Source organism: Pseudophryne corroboree, chromosome 6 (genome assembly GCF_028390025.1).
Source record: "Pseudophryne corroboree isolate aPseCor3 chromosome 6, aPseCor3.hap2, whole genome shotgun sequence".
Taxonomy (NCBI): domain Eukaryota; kingdom Metazoa; phylum Chordata; class Amphibia; order Anura; family Myobatrachidae; genus Pseudophryne; species Pseudophryne corroboree.
The window spans coordinates 797227627-797252217 of record NC_086449.1 but is presented as its reverse complement, the minus strand read 5'-3'; the positions used below and the strand labels follow the sequence as shown (position 1 = coordinate 797252217).

Sequence of the window (24591 nt, the reverse complement as noted above, 5' to 3'; positions counted from 1 at the left end):
GAAATACCCTCTGCACTTCCGTGTCGAGGATCATTCCCAGGAAAGACAGCCGCCTTGTGAAGCTCCAGATGAGACTTCGGAAGATTCAGGATCCAACCGTGCTTCCTAAGCAGCTGTGTCTTGAGTGCGATGTACCGCAACAACCTCTCCCTGGATGACGCCTTGATCAGGAGATCGTCCAGATATGGAATTATATTCACCCCCTGTTTGCGGAGGAGAACCATCATCTCCGCCATCACCTTGGTGCTGTTGAGAGGCCAAACGGCAGCACCTGGAACTGATAGTGATCGTCCATCAGCGCAAACCTGAGATAAGCTTGAAGCGGCGCCATAATTGGAATGTGGAGGTAAGCATCCTTGATGTCCAGGGACACCAGGAACTCCCCCTCCGACAGCCCTGAAATGACAGCTCTCAGAGATTCCATCTTGAATTTGAACTCCTTGAGATAAGGGTTCAAAGATTTTAAATTTAGAATAGGCCGTACCGAACCATCCGGTTTCGGAACCACAAAAAGGTTCGAATAATAACCCTTGTTCCGTTGCTGAAGAGGGACCTGAACAATGACCTCTGACACCACCTAATGGCCTCCAGAAGAATTGTCCTGGTAAGCCTGACTTGAAGAAACGGTGAGGCGGGGGCTCTTGAAACTCCAGTCTGTACCCCCTGGACACTATAACCAGAACCCAGGGGTCCAAACCCGGTGACACCCAGACGTGGCTGAACTGCCTGAGTCTTGCCCCCACCTGACCTTCCTCCAGGCCTAGCTGTCCACCGTCATGACTTAGGGGTATCAGAAGAGTGCTTCTGGGTCTGGGAACCTGCGGGAGCGCGTTTCTTTCCTTTAGCACGACCACCTCTGAAGAATGTGTTCGAAGCCTTATTCTTTCTAGGCCTCGAGACCCGAAAAGGACTGTGACGTGTCAGATGAAAAGGACTTCTTCGTAGCCGGTGCAGCTGAGGGGAGAAAAGGAGACTTACCCGCGGTAGCCGTGGTAATCCACGCATCCAGCGCCTCTCCAAATAGAGCCTGACCTTTGAACGGAAGGCCTTCCACACACTTCCTGTCATGATCCGGGTATCTGGACGCCATTACCTGCCGTTTAGGTGTCTTCTGAGACTGGCCCAGCGTTCCAAATCCGGATCTCATCTGTGTCAACACTCTGCACATCCCTCCTGTCATTCTGAGACACTACCACAGCGGCGCCATGTTTGAATCCAACATGGCGTCTCGCCGCCGCCGCCATTATCATTATGTTTGCACATTTCATTTCAAACCAGTTTTCCCTCCAGGTTCCAGCATGGGCGCAGCCATGTTGGATTTGATCACATGCTCCAATTCCTCCAATCCACCGTCTCTGGAATCTGCATAATTGCCCAGCCAATGCCTGCATAGCAGCAGGTATAAGTGTCCTGTGTCTGGGCCAGATAGATGTCAGTGCTTTGAATGTCATACCTTGTTCCAGTCTCTCTCTCCTGTGGCTTGTTTCTCCAGGTTCCAGTTCCTGTCTCCAGCATCCACAAAGAGACCCGCACCTGCTTTCCATCTTGCAGTGCAGCCTGACTCTACAGCCTTCCGTGGCTGTCCAGTTTCCAGCTATCTACTATCTGCTTCCAAGCAGCCAGCTTTCAACTGATTCCAGCTTCTACCAAACACCGGTGCTGATCCAGCGGATCCTATCTTACCAGCAGTATCCACTACCACCGGTAATCATCTTTCAGCTATTCTGTTTCTACGCTCCCTAGCATCTCACATCATTCACTCTGTGTTTTATCACCTGGCTGGTTCCATCCAGCATCCACTCCGTGACTTTAGTACCTGGCTGATTCCATTCAGCATCCACTCTGCATTTCATCACCTGGCTGATTCCACTCAGCATCCACTCCGTGTCTTACCACCTGGCTGGTTCCATCCAGCTGATACAGCAGCATACTCAAGTTACAGATTCACCTGCTACAACTACTGGCATGTTCCTCGGCTATTTCTACAACTACAACCAGGCCTGGAAAGGTGATTCCATCAAAGGACTTTTACATCTGTTCTAAACCTACCAGTGCTCTGAGAAACCTTCTATGGTTATGTATTCCAGGAACTGTGTTATTTGCCACTGTCTTTGCTAAACTTGAATACTGCTTGTTATCACACGGAGTCTGTTAATAAACTTTTATTTTGAATTTTAAACTGGTTGTCATGGTCACACCTTCGGGTAATCATTCTGCACTTACATGTCCAGGGGTCTGATTAAACCTCCCAGGTTTAATTTCATCTCAGCCCCTACAACTGAGGCTTCCTCTCGTCAGCCTAAACCCTCAGTTGTGACAGTAAGCACTGACCATATGAATCCAGCCGGAGACCAGGATCAAGCGGCTAGACCTATGCAAGAACTGGCAGCCAGACTCGAACATCAGGAGGCTGCACAAGGTCACATCATCCGCTGTCTCCAGGATCTCTCTACTCGGCTGGATGGGATTCAGACGACCCTCCGTGGACCTGGCACGTCTGGTGCGTCCACCACAGTGACTCCAGCTGTAACCCCACCCACCTTGCCCATTTCCATACCACGTCTTCATCTTCCAACGCCAGCAAAATTTGACGGATCTCCAAGGTTCTGCAGGGGATTTCTCAACCAATGCGAAATCCATTTTGAGCTTCAATCTGGCAACTTCCCCAGTGACCGTACCAAAGTTGCTTATATTATTTCTCTCCTCAGTGGCTCAGCCCTTGATTGGGCATCACCGTTATGGGAGAAGTCTGATCCCCTGCTGTCCTCCTATACTGACTTTGTAGCATCATTCAGGCGCATCTTCGACGAGCCGGGCCGGGTTTCCTCTGCTTTATCTGAGATTCTCCGTCTACGCCAGGGAACACGTACTGTGGGACAGTATCTTATACAGTTCAAAATCCTGGCAACTGAACTGGCCAGGAACGACGAGGCCCTGTATGCTGCATTCTGGCATGGCTTGTCAGAACGCATTAAAGATGAGTTAGCTACCAGAGACTTGCCTTCTAAGTTGAATGAGCTAATTTCACTATGCACGAAGGTTGATCTACGGTTCAAAGAGAGAGCAACCGAACGAGGAAGATCATCCGTTCCTAAATCTTCTGCTCCTCCTCCTCGTCAACCATCTCCATCCAAGGATGAGCCTATGCAAATTGGTCGTTCCCGTCTATCTCCCGCTGAGCGCCGAAGACGCCTCTCCGAGTCTCTATGTCTCTACTGTGCAGCTCCGTCGCACACTATCAATGCCTGTCCCAAACGTTCGGGACTCCAGATCCTAGCTCGCCAAGGAGAGGGCCGGCTAGGAGTAATGATCTCCTCTCCATCTCCTCATGATTGTAACCTCCCAGTGTCGCCCCAAATTGCTCAACGTTACAGGAACGTCATTGCCCTCCTTGATTCCGGAGCAGCTGGGAATTTCATTACCGAAGCTTATGTTAAACGGTGGTCCCTACCTACCGAGAGACTGTCCTCGTCCATCTCTTTGACTGCCGTGGATGGCAGCAAGATTTTTGACGCAGTCATTTCCTTAAGGACTTTTCCAGTTCGTCTGAGAGTGGGAGTTCTTCATTCTGAGTATATTTCTTTTCTTGTGATTCCAAGAGCCACACATCCAGTGGTTTTAGGCCTTCCATGGCTCCGTCTCCACAACCCATCGATTGACTGGACGACTACGCAAATACTGGCATGGGGTCCCTCCTGTGCTGAGACTTGTTTAGCCAAAGTTCTTCCTGTTTGTTCTTCCTTCCCCAGGTCATCTGATGTTCCACCTCCTCCATATCAAGACTTCACGGACGTGTTCAGTAAAGCCTCTGCTGATATCCTTCCTCCTCATAAAGAATGGGACTGCCCAATCGACCTCATTCCAGGGAAGGTTCCACCGCGAGGCCGAACTTATCCGTTGTCTCTGCCTGAGACACACTCCATGGAAGAGTACATCAAAGAGAACCTGGCAAAGGGTTTCATCCGACCATCTTCTTCTCCAGCCGGCGCAGGCTTCTTCTTCGTTAAGAAGAAAGACGGTGGTCTGCGTCCGTGTATCGACTACAGAGGTCTGAACGACATTACCGTTAAGAACCGATACCCTTTACCCCTGATTACAGAACTCTTCGATAGAGTTAGTGGTGCAACCATTTTTACAAAGCTGGACTTGAGGGGTGCCTACAATCTCATCCGGATCCGTGAGGGTGACGAGTGGAAGACCGCCTTTAACACCTGTGACGGACATTATGAGTACCTCGTCATGCCCTTCGGATTGAGCAACGCTCCAGCAGTCTTCCAGCACTTCGTGAATGAGATCTTCAGGGACATCTTATACCGCCATGTCGTGGTTTATCTAGATGACATCCTCATCTTTGCTAATAATCTAGAAGATCATCGTTTCTGGGTAAAGGAGGTTCTTTCCCGTCTCCGTGTAAACCACCTCTATTGTAAATTGGAGAAGTGTATGTTTGAAGTTAAAACCATTCCGTTTCTAGGTTACATTGTGTCCGGTTCCGGACTAGAGATGGATCCTGAGAAACTCCAAGCAATCCAGAATTGGCCTATACCCTTAACCCTCAAAGGGGTCCAGAGGTTCTTAGGGTTCGCCAATTATTATAGAAAGTTTATACGAGACTTTTCCACCATTGTGGCGCCTATCACTGCATTAACCAAGAAAGGTGCTAATCCGTCCAAGTGGTCCGAAGAAGCTACGCAGGCCTTTCACCTTCTGAAGGAACGGTTCATCTCTGCACCAGTTCTGAAACAGCCCGACACCGACTCTCCTTTTATCTTAGAGGTAGATGCCTCCTCCGTTGGAGTAGGAGCGGTGTTATCTCAGAGGGCCAAAGATAGACATCTACATCCTTGCAGTTTCTTCTCCCGGAAGTTCTCCCCAGCTGAGCGCAACTATGCCATTGGCGATCAGGAGTTGCTAGCCATCAAGCTCGCTCTGGAGGAGTGGAGATACCTGTTGGAGGGAGCTTCTCATTCAATCACCATACTTACCGACCACAAAAATCTTTTATATCTCAAAGGCGCACAATGTCTGAACCCTCGTCAGGCCAGATGGGCACTTTTCTTCTCTAGGTTTGACTTTAAACTCCAGTTCTGTCCGGGTTCTCAGAATCGTAAGGCCGATGCCCTTTCCCGCTCATGGGAGCAAGAAAATGAGTCCGAGTCTGCAGACAAGCATCCTATTATTAATCCGTTGGCATTCTCCACGGTAGGGATGGACTCTACGCCCCCGCCAGGGAAAAGTTTTGTTAAGCCAGTTCTAAGCAAGAAGCTCATGCATTGGGCCCACGCTTCCCGCTTTGCTGGACATACAGGCATTCAGAAAACCCTGGAGTTTATCTCTAGGTCCTACTGGTGGCCAACTCTGAAGAAGGACGTTATGGAATTTATTGCCTCCTGCCCAAAGTGTGCCCAACACAAAGTCTCCCGCCAGTCGCCTGCGGGGCAACTGGTTCCATTATCTGTTCCCCGTCGACCATGGACCCATTTGTCGATGGACTTTGTTACCGATCTACCTATCTGCAACAAGTTTAATACCATCTGGGTGGTAGTTGACCGGTTCACCAAGATGGCACATTTCATCCCTCTCACCGGTCTTCCGTCAGCTTCCAAGTTGGCTCAAGTGTTTATACAAGAGATCTTCCGACTTCACGGTCTTCCTGAAGAGATTATCTCGGATCGTGGAGTACAATTTGTAGCCAAATTTTGGCGAAGTTTGTGTCAAGCCCTCCAAGTCAAGTTAAAGTTTTCCACAGCTTACCATCCTCAGACCAATGGTCAAACCGAGAGGGTGAATCAGGACTTGGAGGCCTTCCTCCGTATATATGTGTCTTCCTCTCAAGATGACTGGGTTCAACTCCTTCCTTGGGCCGAGTTCAGCCACAACAATCAATACCATTCCTCATCTTCTTCGACACCATTCTCCATTAATTATGGATTCCACCCTAAGGTCCCAGAATTTCAACCGCTTCCCGCAACTTCTGTTCCAGCAGTGGATGTCACCTTGCGTCAGTTTTCAAATAACTGGAAGAACGTCCGCGCAGCCCTGCTTAAAGCCTCATCCAGGTATAAGAAGTTTGCCGATAGGAAGCCTAGAGCAGTTACTGCTCTCAAGGTGGGTGATCGTGTGTGGTTGTCCACGAAGAATTTGAGGATGAGAGTTCCCAGCATGAAATTTGCACCTCGCTACATCGGTCCCTTCAAGATTGAACAAGTCATCAATCTGTTGCCTACAGATTACAGTTACCACCCTTCTTGAAAATACCCAGGACATTTCATGTTTCCTTGTTGAAACCGCTGATCCTGAATCGGTTTCATTCCGCACTTCCTCCAGCTCACAAAGTTCAGACTCAACGGGGAGTCGAGTACGAGGTGGCCAAGATTTTGGACTCACGTTTCCGTTACGGTCAGTTACAGTATCTCATTGACTGGAAGGGCTATGGTCCTGAAGAACGCTCTTGGACCAATGCATCAGACGTCCATGCTCCTGCCTTGGTCCGAAATTTCCACTCAAAGTTTCCTTTAAAGCCTAAGAAGTGTCCTGGGGCCACTCCTAAAGGGGGGGGTGCTGTCACGATCCGGGTATCTGGACGCCATTACCTGCCGTTTAGGTGTCTTCTGAGACTGGCCCAGCGTTCCAAATCCGGATCTCATCTGTGTCAACACTCTGCACATCCCTCCTGTCATTCTGAGACACTACCACAGCGGCGCCATGTTTGAATCGAACATGGCGTCTCTCCGCCGCCGCCATTATCATTATGTTTGCACATTTCATTTCAAACCAGTTTTCCCTCCAGGTTCCAGCATGGGCGCAGCCATGTTGGATTTGATCACATGCTCCAATTCCTCCAATCCACCGTCTCTGGAATCTGCATAACTGCCCAGCCAATGCCTGCATAGCAGCAGGTATAAGTGTCCTGTGTCTGGGCCAGATAGATGTCAGTGCTTTGAATGTCATACCTTGTTCCAGTCTCTCTCTCCTGTGGCTTGTTTCTCCAGGTTCCAGTTCCTGTCTCCAGCATCCACAAAGAGACCCGCACCTGCTTTCCATCTTGCAGTGCAGCCTGACTCTACAGCCTTCCGTGGCTGTCCAGTTTCCAGCTATCTACTATCTGCTTCCAAGCAGCCAGCTTTCAACTGATTCCAGCTTCTACCAAACACCGGTGCTGATTCAGCGGATCCTATCTTACCAGCAGTATCCACTACCACCGGTAATCATCTTTCAGCTATTCTGTTTCTACGCTCCCTAGCATCTCACATCATTCACTCTGTGTTTTATCACCTGGCTGGTTCCATCCAGCATCCACTCCGTGACTTTAGTACCTGGCTGATTCCATTCAGCATCCACTCTGCATTTCATCACCTGGCTGATTCCACTCAGCATCCACTCCGTGTCTTACCACCTGGCTGGTTCCATCCAGCTGATACAGCAGCATACTCAAGTTACAGATTCACCTGCTACAACTACTGGCATGTTCCTCGGCTATTTCTACAACTACAACCAGGCCTGGTAAGGTGATTCCATCAAAGGACTTTTACATCTGTTCTAAACCTACCAGTGCTCTGAGAAACCTTCTATGGTTATGTATTCCAGGAACTGTGTTATTTGCCACTGTCTTTGCTAAACTTGAATACTGCTTGTTATCACACGGAGTCTGTTAATAAACTTTTATTTTGAATTTTAAACTGGTTGTCATGGTCACACCTTCGGGTAATCATTCTGCACTTACATGTCCAGGGGTCTGATTAAACCTCCCAGGTTTAATTTCATCTCAGCCCCTACAACTGAGGCTTCCTCTCGTCAGCCTAAACCCTCAGTTGTGACACTTCCTGGATTCCGCGTCCGCAGACCAGTTGCGCAGCCAGAAACCTCTGCGAGCAGAGACTGACATGGAGGAGATCCACGCAGCCATGGAACCCAGGTCCTTCATGGAATCCACCAGGAACCCTGCAGAATCCTGAATATTAGGCAAAAACAAATCGTCGCCTTTGTCTAGCATAGACGATTCCTCCTGCAGAGTGATCGACCATGTGGCAATAGCTTTAGCAATCCAAGCACAGGCTATAGTAAGCCGCAATACAGCCCCCGAAGCCGTGTAAATGGATTTCAGCATAGCATCCACCTTGCGATCTGCCGGGTCCTTTAACGCGGTAGATCCCGGGACCAGTAAAACTACCTGTTTGGACAGCCTGGATACAGAGGCGTCGACTATCGGCGGGGACTCCCACCTCTTCCTATCTTCCTCTGGGAAGGGAAAAGCCACCAACACCCTCTTGGGAATCTGGAATTTCTTTTCCGGAGTTTCCCATGCCTTTTCAAAGATAGCATTCAATTCTTTGGATGCCGGGAAAGTGAGGGGGGGCTTCTTATTATCTGTGAAGAAGGCCTCCTCCACCTGTTCCGCAGCTGTGTCTGAAATGTGTAAAACATCCCTAACAGCCTCAATCATCAACTGCACCCCCTTGGCAAGTGAAGCCATACCCCGCAACACATCCCCATCACCGTCTGCAGCGTCAGAGTCGGTGTCCGTGTCATCCTGCATAATTGCAAACGCACGTTTATGAGACTGTACCGCCGGGGACCCCGAGGAGGCAGAATCAGACCATACCACCATAGAGGACTGGAGGACCTGAGTGGCGTGCTCAGTCCTAGCAACTCTATTAGAAATCTGGGAAATAGTCCCCCTCAGAGAGACTAACCATTCTGGCTCTCTAGCATGGATCTGCGCTAAAATTGTGCAATCCTGATTACATGGTATGGAGTCCTCCTGGGAGGACAAATCCTCTGCAGCATATGACACATTGTCCCTAGACATGTTACCACACACACACACAACACCCCACAAACACACGGGGTATTATGTAGGCAGAGTCCCCCCCAAGAAAGGCAGAGAGACACAGAGATTGGAGCCAACCCACACACAGCGCTTTTTAGGCAAAGGGAGTCCCTTCCCAGCGCTGACTGTGTCCCTTAATAGGTGACACAGCCTATTATGCAGACTCTCCACCCTTCTACAGCCCCCTGGTACCGTACAGACTGCTGGAGAAAGCTCTGGAGGGACCTTGATCCAGTGGATAGCGACTGCAGGTAGGAAAAATGGCATTGAACGCTGCTGGGTTCGCTCTGAGAAGCTCCGCCCCCTTCAATGGCGTTGGCTTCCCGCTCTCAAGAAGATTATACTGGCCTGGAGGATTTGGCTGACCTGGATCCGCAGACCTCGACATGCAGGAAACGACCAGTGCAGGGTCTGGAGCTGGCCCAGGGCGCTCCCCCCCCAGCGCCGTACCAAGGTACCGCTGAGCCTTCCAGGACCGCGGTTAAGACCACGCTCCTAACCCTCTAGCCGCCTTCTTCACACTGTTCCCCCGCTTGCAAGGGGGGATAGTGACTCACTCGCCATCTTCAGCTCCTGAGGGGGAGGCGGCCGGCTGCCGGGTCGAGCGTTCCCATGCGGTGGGGCGCGATCGGACCCCTCTGGAGCTAGTGCCCAGTCAGCGGGAGCAGTGGCTCAAGACCCCGCGGGGCGGACACTACTCCCTCCCCTCAGTCCCACGCTGCAGGGAGGCTGTCGCCAACAGCCTCCCTGAAAAATAAAAAAAACTGAAAAGGAAAAAATAAATAAGATTTTACTCACCGGTAAATCTATTTCTCGTAGTCCGTAGTGGATGCTGGGGACTCCGTAAGGACCATGGGGAATAGACGGGCTCCGCAGGAGACTGGGCACTCTAAGAAAGATTTAGTACTACTGGTGTGCACTGGCTCCTCCCTCTATGCCCCTCCTCCAGACCTCAGTTAAGGAAACTGTGCCCGGAAGAGCTGACATTACAAGGAAAGGATTTTGGAATCCAGGGTAAGACTCATACCAGCCACACCAATCATACCGTATAACTCGTGATAAACTTACCCAGTTAACAGTATGAACAATAACAGAGCATCAGACAACCTGATGCAAACATAACATAACCGTTAGTTAAGCAATAACTATATACAAGTATTGCAGAAGAAGTCCGCACTTGGGATGGGCGCCCAGCATCCACTACGGACTACGAGAAATAGATTTACCGGTGAGTAAAATCTTATTTTCTCTAACGTCCTAGTGGATGCTGGGGACTCCGTAAGGACCATGGGGATTATACCAAAGCTCCCAAACGGGCGGGAGAGTGCGGATGACTCTGCAGCACCGAATGGGCAAACACAAGGTCCTCCTCAGCCAGGGTATCAAACTTGTAGAATTTTGCAAAAGTGTTTGCACCCGACCAAGTAGCTGCTCGGCAAAGCTGTAACGCCGAGACGCCACGGGCAGCCGCCCAAGAAGAGCCCACTTTCCTTGTGGAATGGGCTTTCACTGATTTTGGATGCGGCAATCCCGCAGCAGAATGAGCCTGCTGAATCGTGTTACAGATCCAGCGAGCAATAGTTTGCTTTGAAGCAGGAGCACCCAGCTTGTTGGATGCATACAGGATAAACAGCGAGTCAGTTTTCCAGACTCCAGCCATTCTGGCCACATAAATCTTCAAAGCCCTGACTACATCAAGCAATTTGGAATCCTCCAAGTCACGAGTAGCCGTAGGCACCACAATAGGTTGGTTCAAATGAAAAGATGACACCACCTTCGGCAGAAAATGTGGACGAGTCCGTAATTCTGCCCTGTCCACATGGAAAACCAGATAGGGGCTTTTACATGACAAAGCCGCCAATTCTGACACACGCCTAGCTGAAGCTAAGGCCAATAGCATGACCACCTTCCACGTGAGATACTTTAGCTCCACGGTCTTAAGTGGCTCAAACCAGTGGGATTTCAGGAAACCCAACACCACGTTGAGATCCCAAGGTGCCACTGGTGGCACAAAAGGAGGCTGAATATGCAGCACTCCGTTAACAAACGTCTGAACCTCAGGAAGAGAAGCCAGTTCTTTTTGAAAGAAAATGGATAGGGCTGAAATCTGGACCTTTATGGACTCCAACTTCAAACCCATAGTCACTCCAGACTGTAGGAAGTACAGGAACCGGCCCAGCTGGAATTCCTCTGTAGGGGCCTTCCTGGCCTCACACCAAGCAACATATTTTCGCCATATCCGGTGATAGTGTTTTGCTGTCACGTCCTTCCTAGCCTTTATTAGCGTAGGAATAACTTCATCCGGAATGCCTTTTTCTGCTAGGATCCGGCGTTCAACCGCCATGCCGTCAAACGCAGCCGCGTTAAGTCTTGGAACAGACAGGGCCCCTGTTGCAACAGGTCCTGTCTGAGAGGCAGAGGCCATGGGTCCTCTGTGAGCATTTCTTGCAGTTCCGGGTACCAAGTCCTTCTTGGCCAATCCGGAACAATGAATATTGTTCTCACTCCTCTTTTTCTTATGATTCTCAGCACCTTGGGTATGAGAGGAAGAGGAGGAAATACATAGACCGACTGGAACACCCATGGTGTCACTAGTGCGTCCACAGCTATCGCCTGAGGGTCCCTTGACCTGGCGCAATACCTTTTTAGCTTTTTGTTGAGGCGGGATGCCATCATGTCCACCTGTGGCAGTTCCCATCGATTTGTAATCTGCGTGAAGACTTCTTGATGAAGTCCCCACTCTCCCGGGTGGAGGTCGTGCCTGCTGAGGAAGTCTGCTTCCCAGTTGTCCACTCCCGGAATGAACACTGCTGACAGAGCTTGCACGTGATTCTCCGCCCAACGAAGAATCTTGGTGGCTTCCGCCATCGCCACCCTGCTTCCTGTGCCGCCCTGGCGGTTTACATGAGCCACTGCGGTGATGTTGTCTGACTGAATCAGCACCGGTTGGTTGCGAAGCAGAGGCTCCGCTTGACTCAGGGCGTTGTATATGGCCCTTAGTTCCAGGATATTTATGTGCAGACAAGCCTCCTGGCTTGACCACAACCCTTGGAAGTTTCTTCCCTGAGTGACTGCCCCCCATCCTCGGAGGCTCGCATCCGTGGTCACCAGGACCCAGTCCTGTATGCCGAACCTGCGGCCCTCGAGAAGGTGAGCACTCTGCAGCCACCACAGAAGAGACACCCTGGCCCTGGGGGATAGGGTGATCAGCCGATGCATCTGAAGATGCGATCCGGACCACTTGTCCAACAGATCCCACTGAAAGATCCTCGCATGGAACCTGCCGAAGGGAATGGCTTCGTATGATGCCACCATCTTTCCCAGGACTCGCGTGCAGTGATGCACCGACACCTGTTTCGGTTTTAAGAGCTCTCTGACTAGAGTCACGAGCTCCTGAGCCATCTCCGCCGGGAGAAACACCTTCTTCTGGTCTGTGTCCAGAATCATGCCCAGAAAGGGCAGACGCGTCGTAGGAATCAGCTGCGACTTTGGGATATTCAGAATCCAGCCGTACTGTTGCAACACTTCCTGAGAGTGTGCTACGCTGATCTGCAACTGCTCTCTGGACCTCGCCTTTATGAGAAGATCGTCCAAGTATGGGATAATTGTGACTCCTTGCTTTCGAAGGAGCACCATCATTTCCGCCATTACCTTGGTAAATATTCTCGGTGCCGTGGAGAGCCCAAACGGCAACGTCTGGAATTGGTAATGACAGTCCTGTACCACAAATCTGAGGTACTCCTGATGAGGTGGATAAATTGGGACATGCAAGTAAGCATCCTTGATGTCCAGAGACACCATAAAATCCCCCTCTTCCAGGCTTGCAATGACCGCCCTGAGCGATTCCATTTTGAACTTGAATCTTTTCAGATAAATGTTTAGGGACTTTAAATTCAATATGGGTCTGACCGAACCGTCCGGTTTCGGTACCACAAACATTGTGGAATAGTATCCCCTTCCCTGTTGAAGGAGGGGAACCTTTACCACCACCTGCTGGAGATATAACTTGTGAATTGCCGCTAACACTACCTCCCTTTCCATGGGGGAAGCTGGCAGGGCCGATTTGAGGTAACGGTGAGGGGGCATCACTTCGAATTCCAGCTTGTATCCCTGAGACACAATCTGTATAGCCCAGGGATCCACCTGTTAGCGAACCCACTGGTGGCTAAAATTTCGGAGACGCGCCCCCACCGCTCCTGGCTCCACCTGTGGAGCCCCAGCGTCATGCGGTGGATTAAGTGGAAGCCGGGGAGGACTTCTGTTCCTGGGAACTAGCTGTATGGTGCAGCTTCTTTCCTCTACCCCTGCCTCTGGCAAGAAAGGACGCACCTCGGACTTTCTTGCCTTTTTGTGATCGAAAGGACTGCATTTGGTAATACGGTGCTTTCTTAGGCTGTGAGGGAATATATGGCAAAAAATTTGACTTCCCAGCCGTAGCTGTGGAAACCAGGTCCGAGAGACCGTCCCCAAACAATTCCTCACCCTTGTAAGGTAAAACCTCCATGTGCTTTTTGGAGTCGGCATCACCTGTCCATTGCCGAGTCCACAGGACCCTTCTGGCAGAAATTGACATTGCATTTACTCTAGAGCCCAGTAGGCAAATGTCCCTCTGGGCATCCCTCATATATAGGACAGCGTCTTTTATATGCCCCAGGGTCAGTAAAATAGTATCCTTGTCCAAGGTATCCAGTTCCTCGGACAGATTATCTGTCCATGCTGCTACAGCACTACACATCCAGGCCGACGCAATTGCCGGCCTCAGTAGAGTACCTGAATGTGTATAAACAGACTTCAGGATACTTTCCTGCTTCCTATCCGCAGGATCCTTTAGGGAGGCCGTATCCTGTGACGGCAGGGCCACCTTCTTAGATAAGCGTGTCAGAGCTTTGTCTACCCTAGGGGAGGATTCCCAGCGCATCCTGTCCGTTGGCGGGAAAGGGTACGCCATAAGTAACCTTTTGGAAATCAGCACTTTCCTATCAGGGGAACCTCACGCTTTTTCACATAACTCATTTAACTCATGTGAAGGGGGAAAAGTTACCTCTTGCTTTTTCTCCCCAAACATATAAACCCTCTTGTCAGGGACAGGGTTTACCTCTGATATGTGCAATACATCCTTCATTGCTATAATCATGTAGCGGATGGCTTTAGCCATTTTAGGCTGCAATTTTGCATCATCGCCATCGACACTGGAGTCAGAATCTGTGTCGATATCTGTGTCAACAATTTGGGATAGTGGGCGCTTCTGAGACCCTGACGGCCTCTGCGCTGTAGAATCAGGCATGGGCTGAGACCCCGACTGTCCCAAGGCATCAGCTTTATCCAACCTTTTATACAAGTTTACATTATCATTTAACACCTTCCACATATCCATCCAATCAGGTGTCTGCGCCGTCGGCGGAGACACGTCATTCATCTGCACCTGCTCTGCCTCCACATAGCCCTCCTCGTCAAACATGTGGACACAAGCGTACCAACACACCACACACACACAGGGGATGCTCTATATGAGTACAGGACCCCCACAAGGCCTTTTGGAGAGACAGAGAGAGAGTATGCTAGCACACACCCCAGCGCTATATAACCCAGGAATTACACAGTAGTTTAGTGTTTACCCAGTAGCTGCTGTATATATGATTAATGCGCTAAATTTATGTGCCCCCCCTCTCTTTTTACCCTCTTTCTACCGTGAGTCTGCAGGGGAGAGCCTGGGGAGCTTCCTCTCAGCGGAGCTGTGGAGAGAAAATGGCGCTGGTGAGTGCTGAGAAAGAAGCCCCGCCCCCTCAGCGGCGGGCTTCTGTCCCGCGATATTGTGTAAAAATAATGGCGGGGGCTCATGCATATTACAGTGCCCAGCTGTATATATGCTGCTTTTTGCCAGGAGGTACTCAATTGCTGCCCAGGGCGCCCCCCCCTGCGCCCTGCACCCTACAGTGACCGGAGTGTGTGGGTGTAATGTGGGAGCAATGGCGCACAGCTGCAGTGCTGTGCGCTACCTCATATGAAGACAGGAGTCTTCTGCCGCCGATTTTGACGTCTTCTTGCTTCAACCCGCCGGCTTCAGTCTTCTGGCTCTGCGAGGGGGACGGCGGCGCGTCTCCGGGAACGGACGACCAAGGTTAAGTGATAGAGCTGATTATTTATCTTGAACTTAAGCTATATACTTATTAAAGACAACATACGCAATAGGCGCACGAGGTGCCGTAATGGTACGCACTTAGCGTAACAGACGCTAGGTCGTGGTCGAGACGCACGAGCGGCACGTTCGCTCATGGCTTACGCTTGGTATCGAGCACGCTATAGGCGGTCCGAGTACCGTAATACTACGCTACTAGCGTAGCGGACGCTGTGCCCACAAGAGGAACACGAGCGGCGCAGACGCTCACAGAATGACACACAGTAAACCTTTTATGCAACACAATGAAAGGCTGAGCCTATACTGTAAACCTTGGTTTTGTAATGTAAACACAATGCAATGCTAATTAACTTCTATTATATAAAAGCCGCTTGAGCGATTGAGACGCTCCGAATACCCTCAGTAATGTAATAAACACACAATACCTTGCTAAGGTTCCAAAACCTTTACTAACGAGATTTAGTTATGTAAAAAGGGAAAATACAGTTAACATCTTATACACTACAGACTAACATCAATATCTAAACATGATAACTACACATATACAATATACAACAGTTTAACAATAACAGAGAGAGAGAGTATGGCAAATAAAAACAGAGAACAAGTTGGTTACAGAGAAAAACTTACACACTGGGGAATGATCGCTGCGCAGTCCTGGTCACCAGCTCCATAGTTAGTCAGTGATGAAAACCTTTTGTGGAGAGTAGACTGAGCTGGCCCAAACTGGCTGCCTTATATATACTGCATACAGTACACTACCAAGGGGCCTGCAATCTCATTGTTCATTGGACACAGGAATCTGTCTTCACATTATAACAAAAGGTCATAGGTTTGTTTGAACAGGTGGGCTGTGACTATTCCAGACTGCTCAGGTGGGAGGGAATCTCAGGACTCACACCACATGTGTAATAAAACAGCAAATACTTTTAAAGTCCATACACTTCTTTTAAACATAACTATAAGCAGGAGCGATTAATCTCTTTCAAACCAACGCCGGAATGTTACTAATAAAATACTCTTCAGTTAGGTACTAAACACCACTGTTCAGACCCTGTCTGACCCTTCGTATCATGCAAAGAGGAATTCCTTTGTTCATGAACCAGTTACACTAAACATACTTACAGATATTATTAAGGAGACCATAACCTACAAAATACACTATTTGGATTAATTATGTGACAATCGAGTCGCCCGCCAGACGCACACAAACTCTACCATGAATGCACATACCACGCGCTCGAGCGCATGACCGTGGAGGCGCCGTCATGCAACTGCGAATATGCGCACGCACGGGAGAGAATGTGCACGTGCAGCGGGCAAGCGCATGGGGTTAGTACAAGGCATGAGAATAACGATATTTTTCGACTTTGACATAAGTTCCTGTGTTCGATCCCTCTGGAGCTAATCGTGTCCAGTAGCCTAAGAAGCGCAACCTAGCCGCAGTTAGTAGGTTTGCTTCTCTCCCCTCAGTCCCACGTAGCAGAGAGTCTGTTGCCAGCAGAAGCTCTCTGAAAATAAAAAACCTAACTAAAATACTTTCTTAATAGCAAGCTCAGGAGAGCTCACTAAAATGCACCCAGCTCCTTCCGGGCACAGATTCTAACTGAGGTCTGGAGGAGGGGCATAGAGGGAGGAGCCAGTGCACACCGGTAGTACTAAATCTTTCTAAGAGTGCCCAGTCTCCTGCGGAGCCCGTCTATTCCCCATGGTCCTTACGGAGTCCCCAGTATCCACTAGGACGTTAGAGAAAACTCTTTTACTAAGAGAACTCTGTAGAGGTCCCCTAGCTGTGACCAGCTCCTCCGGGCACATTTTCTAAACGGAGTCTGGTAGGAGGGGCATAGAGGGAGGAGCCAGCCCATACTATTAAACTCTTAAAGTGCCAATGGCTCCTGGTGGACCCGTCTATACCCCATGGTACTAATATGGACCCCAGCATCCGCTAGGACGTTAGAGAAAAGTTATTAATTAAGCACCTCTGGTCTTATACCTGAAATTACTCCCTTAAATAGATTGGAAGCGGAGAAAAAGCAGATACAGAGCACATAATCTGGACAGTAAACACTGCAACAGCAGATACAAAGAAATTTAAAAATAAAAAACCCTGGTCCCTTGCAGGATTGGGCTATAGAGATGACGTGTTTGATAAGCATACAGCACTACATACTTTTATGTGCCAAATTTCCAAAGGAGGCAATATATAGTCTTAAGGTCCCAGTGTCCCCCAACTGGATTAAAGAGAACTTCATTTTATTACTGCTTGTTTTACATAATCTTGACTTCTAATTGCAGAATGAATAATCAATATCTTATTACTGTTGTAATTATGTAAAATTTCACATGCTGAAGTACGTTTGCTCTGACAATAAATTAATGTCTACTTCCAGGATTCTGTAATTTGTTGTTGGCTCCCAGATTAATTTGTAGCATTTATTAATACACTAACATTTTTACATATGGACTAAAAGGATTAAAATGCAAGGAAGCTCCAAATAAAGAATACATACATGCATGTGTTGATGTAATCCTGTAATTTCCCTGTCTTCTTGTTGTACTCTTCTATCTGTTCCTCAACAAACTTTTTATTTGCCTGGAAAAAAATAAGGTATACCTCTTTAATAATCCTAGGCGTTTCATACACGATATAAAATAGATATCATTCATTTTTTGTCCAATGTTTTTATTGAAGCCAATGCATAAGAACATACATTAGAGCAAGTAAATATATTGTATGCAACATGTAATAAGGTTCACAGCAATCAAGGAGGTACAAAAGTATCTACAGTATAACAGCTTTGGAAGCAGTAGATATGTATATTACAAAATACAGTCAGAAACTCCCTGCCAACATCCCCTCATGCCAAACCATGAATTTCACTGGGAGAGAGACTTGGGGAGTCCACCTGATGAAAACACTTGGTCAGTGGTACCTAGAGTTAAGGATAATTCAAATAAGGTCTAATATAGATGGTATTTACTGCCCATTTGATTATGGTAAATGTAAGGTTCCGCCTCAGACCACTGTTGGAGAGGCAGTGGTAGAGTGGGTTCTTATTTACATATTTGGTGGTTATGGCAAAAGATAACCCAATTCTGTGATGAGATTGCTTGTCTCCTTTCCGAAGTTATTAAAGTACCAATATCCAAGTCTCCTTGGTCTTTTCTTCTTGGCTGCTCACTAGAGGGATTAGATAAATGTGACAAGCTCTCTATGCATATCCTGAATGTGGACAGATGCACAATTGCTGTATATTGGAAATGCCCAGATCCCCCTTCACGCCAAATACTTTTGAATAAAATTTGGAGACATCTACTTAGTTGCATAATACAACCCATAAACGTCTTCATGCTTGCTGTCATTGCTTTGTTTATAGTAGTTCTACGCTCCAGGGAGCCCTAACTTCTGGCTTTTTGGTCATTTGCTCTGACAGTTAAAGGTCCTATCTCTGCAGCTATGTTCCTTGATAAGCTCTTCAGTCTTCTCCACTACTGCACACTGGGAATTTGGATTCAGCCTCCTCCTTCTTCTTTGTAACACCCCACCCCCCAATACCCAACCCTCCCTCCCTCCTTATCCTTCTGTCTCCCTCTACCGTGACTGTCTCTTGTTACATTATAACCCCTAGGCAGTTTTGTGTACTGTGTTTATCGGAAATTCTAAAAAAAAAAGAAAATACAGTAAGAAATATCAGCTGCATACTTTTTGAAAAATACATGTAAAGAGAGAGGTACAGCACTCACCCAGGGGAAAAGGGTGACCGGGGGAATCGTTCACTAAGAGACGCATCTCATAACAAAAAAATGGTCAATAAAATAGATGTTATTTTAAGGATAATTACTATGCTGCATTTATTCACTGTTGTACTAAGTAGCTATGTACCTCTACTTCTTCTCGCCTCCTCTTGTCAGCTTCTAGTTTTTCTTGGTTAGTCTTTTGTTCCCACCGATGTTTCTCCAGTTGCTGCCCCAAAACTGCACTTTTCTTTCTGGATTCATCCTTCAGTGACCTGTACTGGTCTAACTGTGAAGGCAAGCATCAATTAACCTCACATAACTTATTTCTGAGGTTATGTTACAAAAAAGGCAAGTGCAGATAAAAAGAATTATGTAATGTAATAAACTGTAAAATAAGAAATATTTTATCGTAGCAGATTATGGTATTGTAGCAGATTATGGTATTAAGCATATGTACAAGTATTTCTAGATTTCTTCTAAAACAATTAGCAAGTAAAGAAAAATAGGATTTTCTTTGTATTTATGTTAAATCCTTTTCTTGTAATCAATTGTGAGTCCCTGGAACAATGGGGTAGAGAGGTGTGTTTAGGAGCTTGGGCAAAGCCGTTGGAGGATGCAAGGGGGTGCCATGGTGTGGCACCTCCCACCTCCTGTGCACATGACATCATGACATCACAAAACAACAGCAGGGGATCAAGAAGACTGGTGCCGGCAGCCTCCTATGTCCTCTGTCTTTCTAGGCCTTGCCAGGCACCCTACAAGCTGCAAAAAGGGTACCACTGGGGCAGCCACCGCATTGAACCCTTGGCCTATGGACAGCGGCACAGTCATACACCCCTTGTTCCAGCATTGCGCTTGTGCACTTTTGGGGGGGGGGGGGGGAATCATCTGTCTGAGCTCCCCACCTCTATATCATCAAGCCAGTAGCCCCCAGGTACTTGACTAACACTGACATTGTTCAGATGAACCATAGGGGCAGAAGAGCAAGCAAAAAAACACCAAAATGAATAAAAAAAACCACTAGCCAACAAGAACAAACCATGGGTAGATGTCCAGTGTCTCATAATGCACCTAGAGAAAATCATTTACTTTAAGTAGAAAAAGATCTTTTTTTTTCTATACCAGCCATTGGGGAACATTAGGACGATACCAGGCTACCAAAGTACACAGAGATGAGCAGATTGAAACAGAGGGGTATATTTACTAACATTCGTAATTCTCCCGATTTGGTGGGAGAATAATCACGAATGATATCGAAAGTGTAAAACTGCAACTTTTTGAATTTATTACGACTAATTTACTAAGCTGCCGTATTCTGCATTTTCGGGTTTTCCGATGTCGATGTCATTCGTTTTTTTAGGCAGTGTTTTACGTGAGTGACTTGTAAAACACTGCCGACTTTAATACAATGAATCTCGGCCGGATCTGAGAGATCCGTGCTGGGCTTCATTGTGCACTTTGTTAAACAAAAAAATAAAGTTTAAATGTAAAAAAAAAATTGCGTGGGGTCCCCCCTCCTAAGGCAAACCAGCCTCGGGCTCTTTGAGCCGATCCTGGTTGCAGAAATATGGGGAAAAAATGGACAGGGGTTCCCCCATATTTAAGCAACCAGCATCGGGCTCTGCGCCTGGTCCTGGTTCCAAAAATACGGGGGACAAAAAGAGTAGGGGTCCCCCGTATTTTTGAAACCAGCACCGGGCTCCACTAGCTGGACAGATAATGCCACAGCCGGGGGTCACTTTTATACAGTGCCTTGCGGCCGTGGCATCAAATATCCAACTAGTCACCCCTGGCCGGGGTACCCTGGGGGAGTGGGGACCCCTTCAATCAAGGGGTCCCCCCCCCAAGCCACCCAAGGGCCAGGGGTGAAGCCCGAGGCTGTCCCCCCCATCCAATAGGCTGCGGATGGGGGGCTGATAGCCTTTGTGAAAAGTGATTGATATTGTTTTTAGTAGCAGTACTACAAGGCCCAGCAAGCCTCCCCCGCAAGCTGGTACTTGGAGAACCACAAGTACCAGCATGCGGCGGAAAAACGGGCCCGCTGGTACCTGTAGTACTACTACTAAAAAAATACCCCAATAAAGATAACACACACACACCTTGAAAGTATCTCCTATATAATAGACCTATTCTGTGACCTTGTGATTCATTTGCTAACGCTGGGCGGAGTCACAACACTGGGCGGAGTTAGTCAAATGAGTCACAGAGATCTGGCCAAATCTACAGGAGACTAGGAGCAGAAGCAGATAGCATGGGCATTGGGCATGGTACAGGCAGGGGTGCATACCTCCCAGCTTTCTGCAGGAGCTTTATCCAGGCAGAAGGAGGGAAACACACTCGGCGAAAAGGGGGCGTGGCTTCACGGGAGGGCCCCGTTTTCGTCAGTGAGGGAGCATGCCCAGCACTCTGTGAGCTGCTGGCATGCTCCCAGGGGCTGATTATGAGTCCGGGGGGCCCAGGGTACTCGAGACAGGGGAGCCCTATCTCATTGCTGTGCCTGCTGTGGGTTGGGGGGCGTGGCCTAATCGCGGTCCGCGCGGCCACGCCCCCTTATGCAAATTCCGATTTTTATTTTTAATGGGATTTTGGCCCCTCAGCTAGGGCTAAATCCAGAGGGGGTGGTCGCTCCCCCCTACACACCCGCACAGGCAGAAGAGATCAGGGAGACTGCTGCCTCCCTGCAACACCACAGACCTGCCAATATGCAGCAGCGTGTGCTGACTGTAGCACAATGCTGCCGCTGTTGCTGGCAGGACGGGGGGGGGAGCTTCTGAGCTGGGACAGAGCTACTCCAGCCGGGGTGCCCCCTAAAACTGTGGGGCCAACGGTACGTATCCCCTGCCCCCCCCACTTAATCCGGCTCTGCTGCTGGAACCCCCCCATTAATCCGTACCCCCTGATGCCCCCTCTCCTTCTGTCTCCACTATTCACCGCTGCTCTGCTAAGCAGAACAGCGAGTACAGGAGCTTTCCAACTGCCCCCCCCCCCACCGCCCGACACTGCGACCTGCGGGTGGGACAGCGGGACAGACCCCAAAAAATGGGACTGTCCTGCGAAAATCGGGACATTTGGGAGGTATGAGGGTGTGTGAGGGGGTATGTCATACAGACAGACGGGCACCGGCTCACAGTGTGCTTGACCCCCCACATCGGCATACTCAGCAGGGTCTCTCTGGTGCAGAGGAGCGTCACTTTCTGGCACACTCCACGCTTCTTAGCTGCAGTTTAGTGGGGCACCTGCCGCTGTGCAGGTTCCGTACTGCCTCTGTTATCTCCAGCCCCGGCAACCCCACCGCTAGCTGCAGCGCTGCCACCCGCAGTGGAGTGCGCCCAGCTCATTCACACACTTTAGCTGGCGGGTAGCACTGCAGAAATCCGAGCTGCTTGCAGGCTTTGACCCACTCCTCCCTCCAGCTGCAGCGTCTCCTGGGAGCTAACCAGTCACTCCCAGTCTCCCCTTACCACAGTGCCCGGCAGCTGCGTGAGGTCTGCGATGTGTGACTGAGGAGGGGGGGGAGGGATGCGGACGGGCAGAGGAAGCAGGACTCCAGCCTGAGAGAGTCAGCCATGCCAAGTCTCCAGCAGCAGCAGATCCCAACAGGTTGGAGTGGAACAGCAGCAGACAGCAGCAGTGACTCCGGTAAGACACATCTGTCTGTCACCACTGTTTTGTCCCTAATACCAATCTCTCCCGTGCCCTGTGTTCTGTCATGTCCCTGTCACCCCTGGCCTTGCCCTGCCACCCTTATCCTGGCCCTTTCACCCTTATCCTGGCCCTGTCACCCTTATGCTGGCCCTGTTACCCCTATCCTGGCCCTGTCACCCCTGTGCTTGCCCTGTCAACCCTATACTGGCCCCGTCACCCCTGTCCTGGTCCTGCCGCCCCTACCCTGGCCCTGTCACCCCTATCCTGTACCTATCATTTCTGTCCTGGCCCTGTCACCCCTGTCCTGGCCCCGTCACCCCTGTCCTGGCCCGTCACCCCTGTCCTGGCCCCGTCACCCCTGTTCTGACCCTGTCACCCCTGTCCTGGCCCTATCAACCCTGTACTGACCCTGTCACCCCTGTCCTGGCCCTGTTACTGCATACCCTCCAACTACCTTTTATGGCATGTACAGTACCCGCAGCGCCTCCAGACCTCTCCCCAATGCACCACACCTCCGCACCTTCCCCTCCACCACATGCGGCACTCCACCCCTCCCCTACATGCTGTGCCTCCAGACCCCCTACACCACCCGTGGCTCCCACTCCTCCACCCCTTCACCACCCACAGCACCTCCAGGCCCCTTTCACCATTCACCCCCCTTATATGTCTCCCCCCACACCTGCCCCCCTCCACCCGCAGCATCTGTAGACACCCTCCTCCATCAGCGGTCCCCCCCCCCCACCCCTCCCCCACCAATGGCACCCCCGCACCTGCCCCTCCACCACCTGCAGCACCTCCGGACCTCCTTTCCCATCCGCCGCAACACCCGTACCTGCCCCTACCCTACCCATGGTGCCTGCGGACCCCTACCCAACCCCCCAGCACTCCCGTCCCTTCCCATCCCACAGCACCTCCGGAACCCTTCACCCATCCACAACATCCCCACACCTGCCCCTCTCCCACCCGTGGCACCCCTGTCCCTCCCCCACCTGCAGTGCCTCCGGACCCCTCCCCCATCTGCATCCCCCACTCCTCTGCCCCTCCCCCACGCGCAGCACCTCCCGAACCTTCCCCATCCAGGCCCCACCCCCACTTCTGCCTCCCCTCCACCCGCAGCATCTACAGACACCATCCGCAGTCCCCCCCGCACCCGCTACATTCTGTACATCGTGCCCTGCAGGTGCTGTTCACGCCGTCGCAAGGGGCTGCGCCTCCTTCACCATCGCACGCCCTTTCATTGTGCAATATTTAACCTCTAACAAAGGAATGCAGGTAATACTCCATATAACACAAATATTAAACCCCAGAAAGGCATGCAAGGGTTAAGGGGGCGTAGCCCCTTGCGACGGTGTGAAGAGCGCCCGTAGGGCGCGATGAAGCACCAAGTAACTTTAATACTTACATACACACCACCATATACACATACTTACCTTATGTTCACACGAGGGTCGGTCCTCTTCTCCAGTAGAATCCATGGTGTACCTGTAGAAAAAATTATACTCACATAAACCAGTGTTTTCGGCTCCACGGTAACTCCTTTTGTAATCCACGTACTTGAAAAAATAAAAAAACGGATACCCGACCACGAACTGAAAGGGGACCCATGTTTTCACATGGGCCCCCTTTCCCCGAATGCCAGAAACCCACTTTGACTGATGTCTAAGTGGGTTTCCTCAGCCAATCAGGGAGCGCCACGTTGTAGCACCCTCCTGATCGGCTGTGTGCTCCTGCACTGTCTGACAGGCGGCACACGGCAGTGTTACAATGTAGCGCCTATGCGCTCTATTGTAACCAATGGTGGGAACTTTCTGCTCAGCGGTTGACCGAAAGTGACCTCACCGCTGAGCAGAAAGTTCCCACCATTGGTTACAATGGAGCGCATAGGCGCTACATTGTAACACTGCCGTGTGCTGCCTGTCATACACTACAGGAGCACACAGCCGATCAGGAGGGTGCTACAACGTGGCGCTCCCTGATTGGCTGAAGAAACCCACTTAGACATCAGTCAGAGTGGGTTTCTGGCATTCGGGGAAAGGGGACCCATGTGAAAACATGGGTCCCCTTTCAGTGCGTGGCTCGGGTCTCCGTTTTATTTTTTTAATCAAGTACGTGGATTACAAAAGGATTATCCGAGGAGCCTGGTACCCTGGATCTGGTGAGTATAATTTATTCAACAGGTACCCCATGGATTCTACTGGACAAGAGGACCGACCTGCGTGTGAACATAAGGTAAGTATGTATG

The 24591-nt window shown here is 49.8% G+C and overlaps 1 protein-coding gene across 2 annotated transcripts in view; it reads right to left on the bottom strand.

The window, feature by feature from the left end:
* The window catches only part of SMC1B (structural maintenance of chromosomes 1B), a 619466-nt gene that overhangs the window by 372538 nt on the left and 222337 nt on the right, over positions 1-24591 (bottom strand). For both annotated transcript variants that reach the window (XM_063928898.1, XM_063928897.1), the window contains exons 7-8: positions 18850-18990; positions 17477-17559 (exon numbers count right to left, since the gene is read on the bottom strand). In XM_063928898.1, the coding sequence (XP_063784968.1) occupies positions 17477-17559; positions 18850-18990 (224 nt within the window). The remainder of the gene's footprint in view (positions 1-17476; positions 17560-18849; positions 18991-24591) is intronic.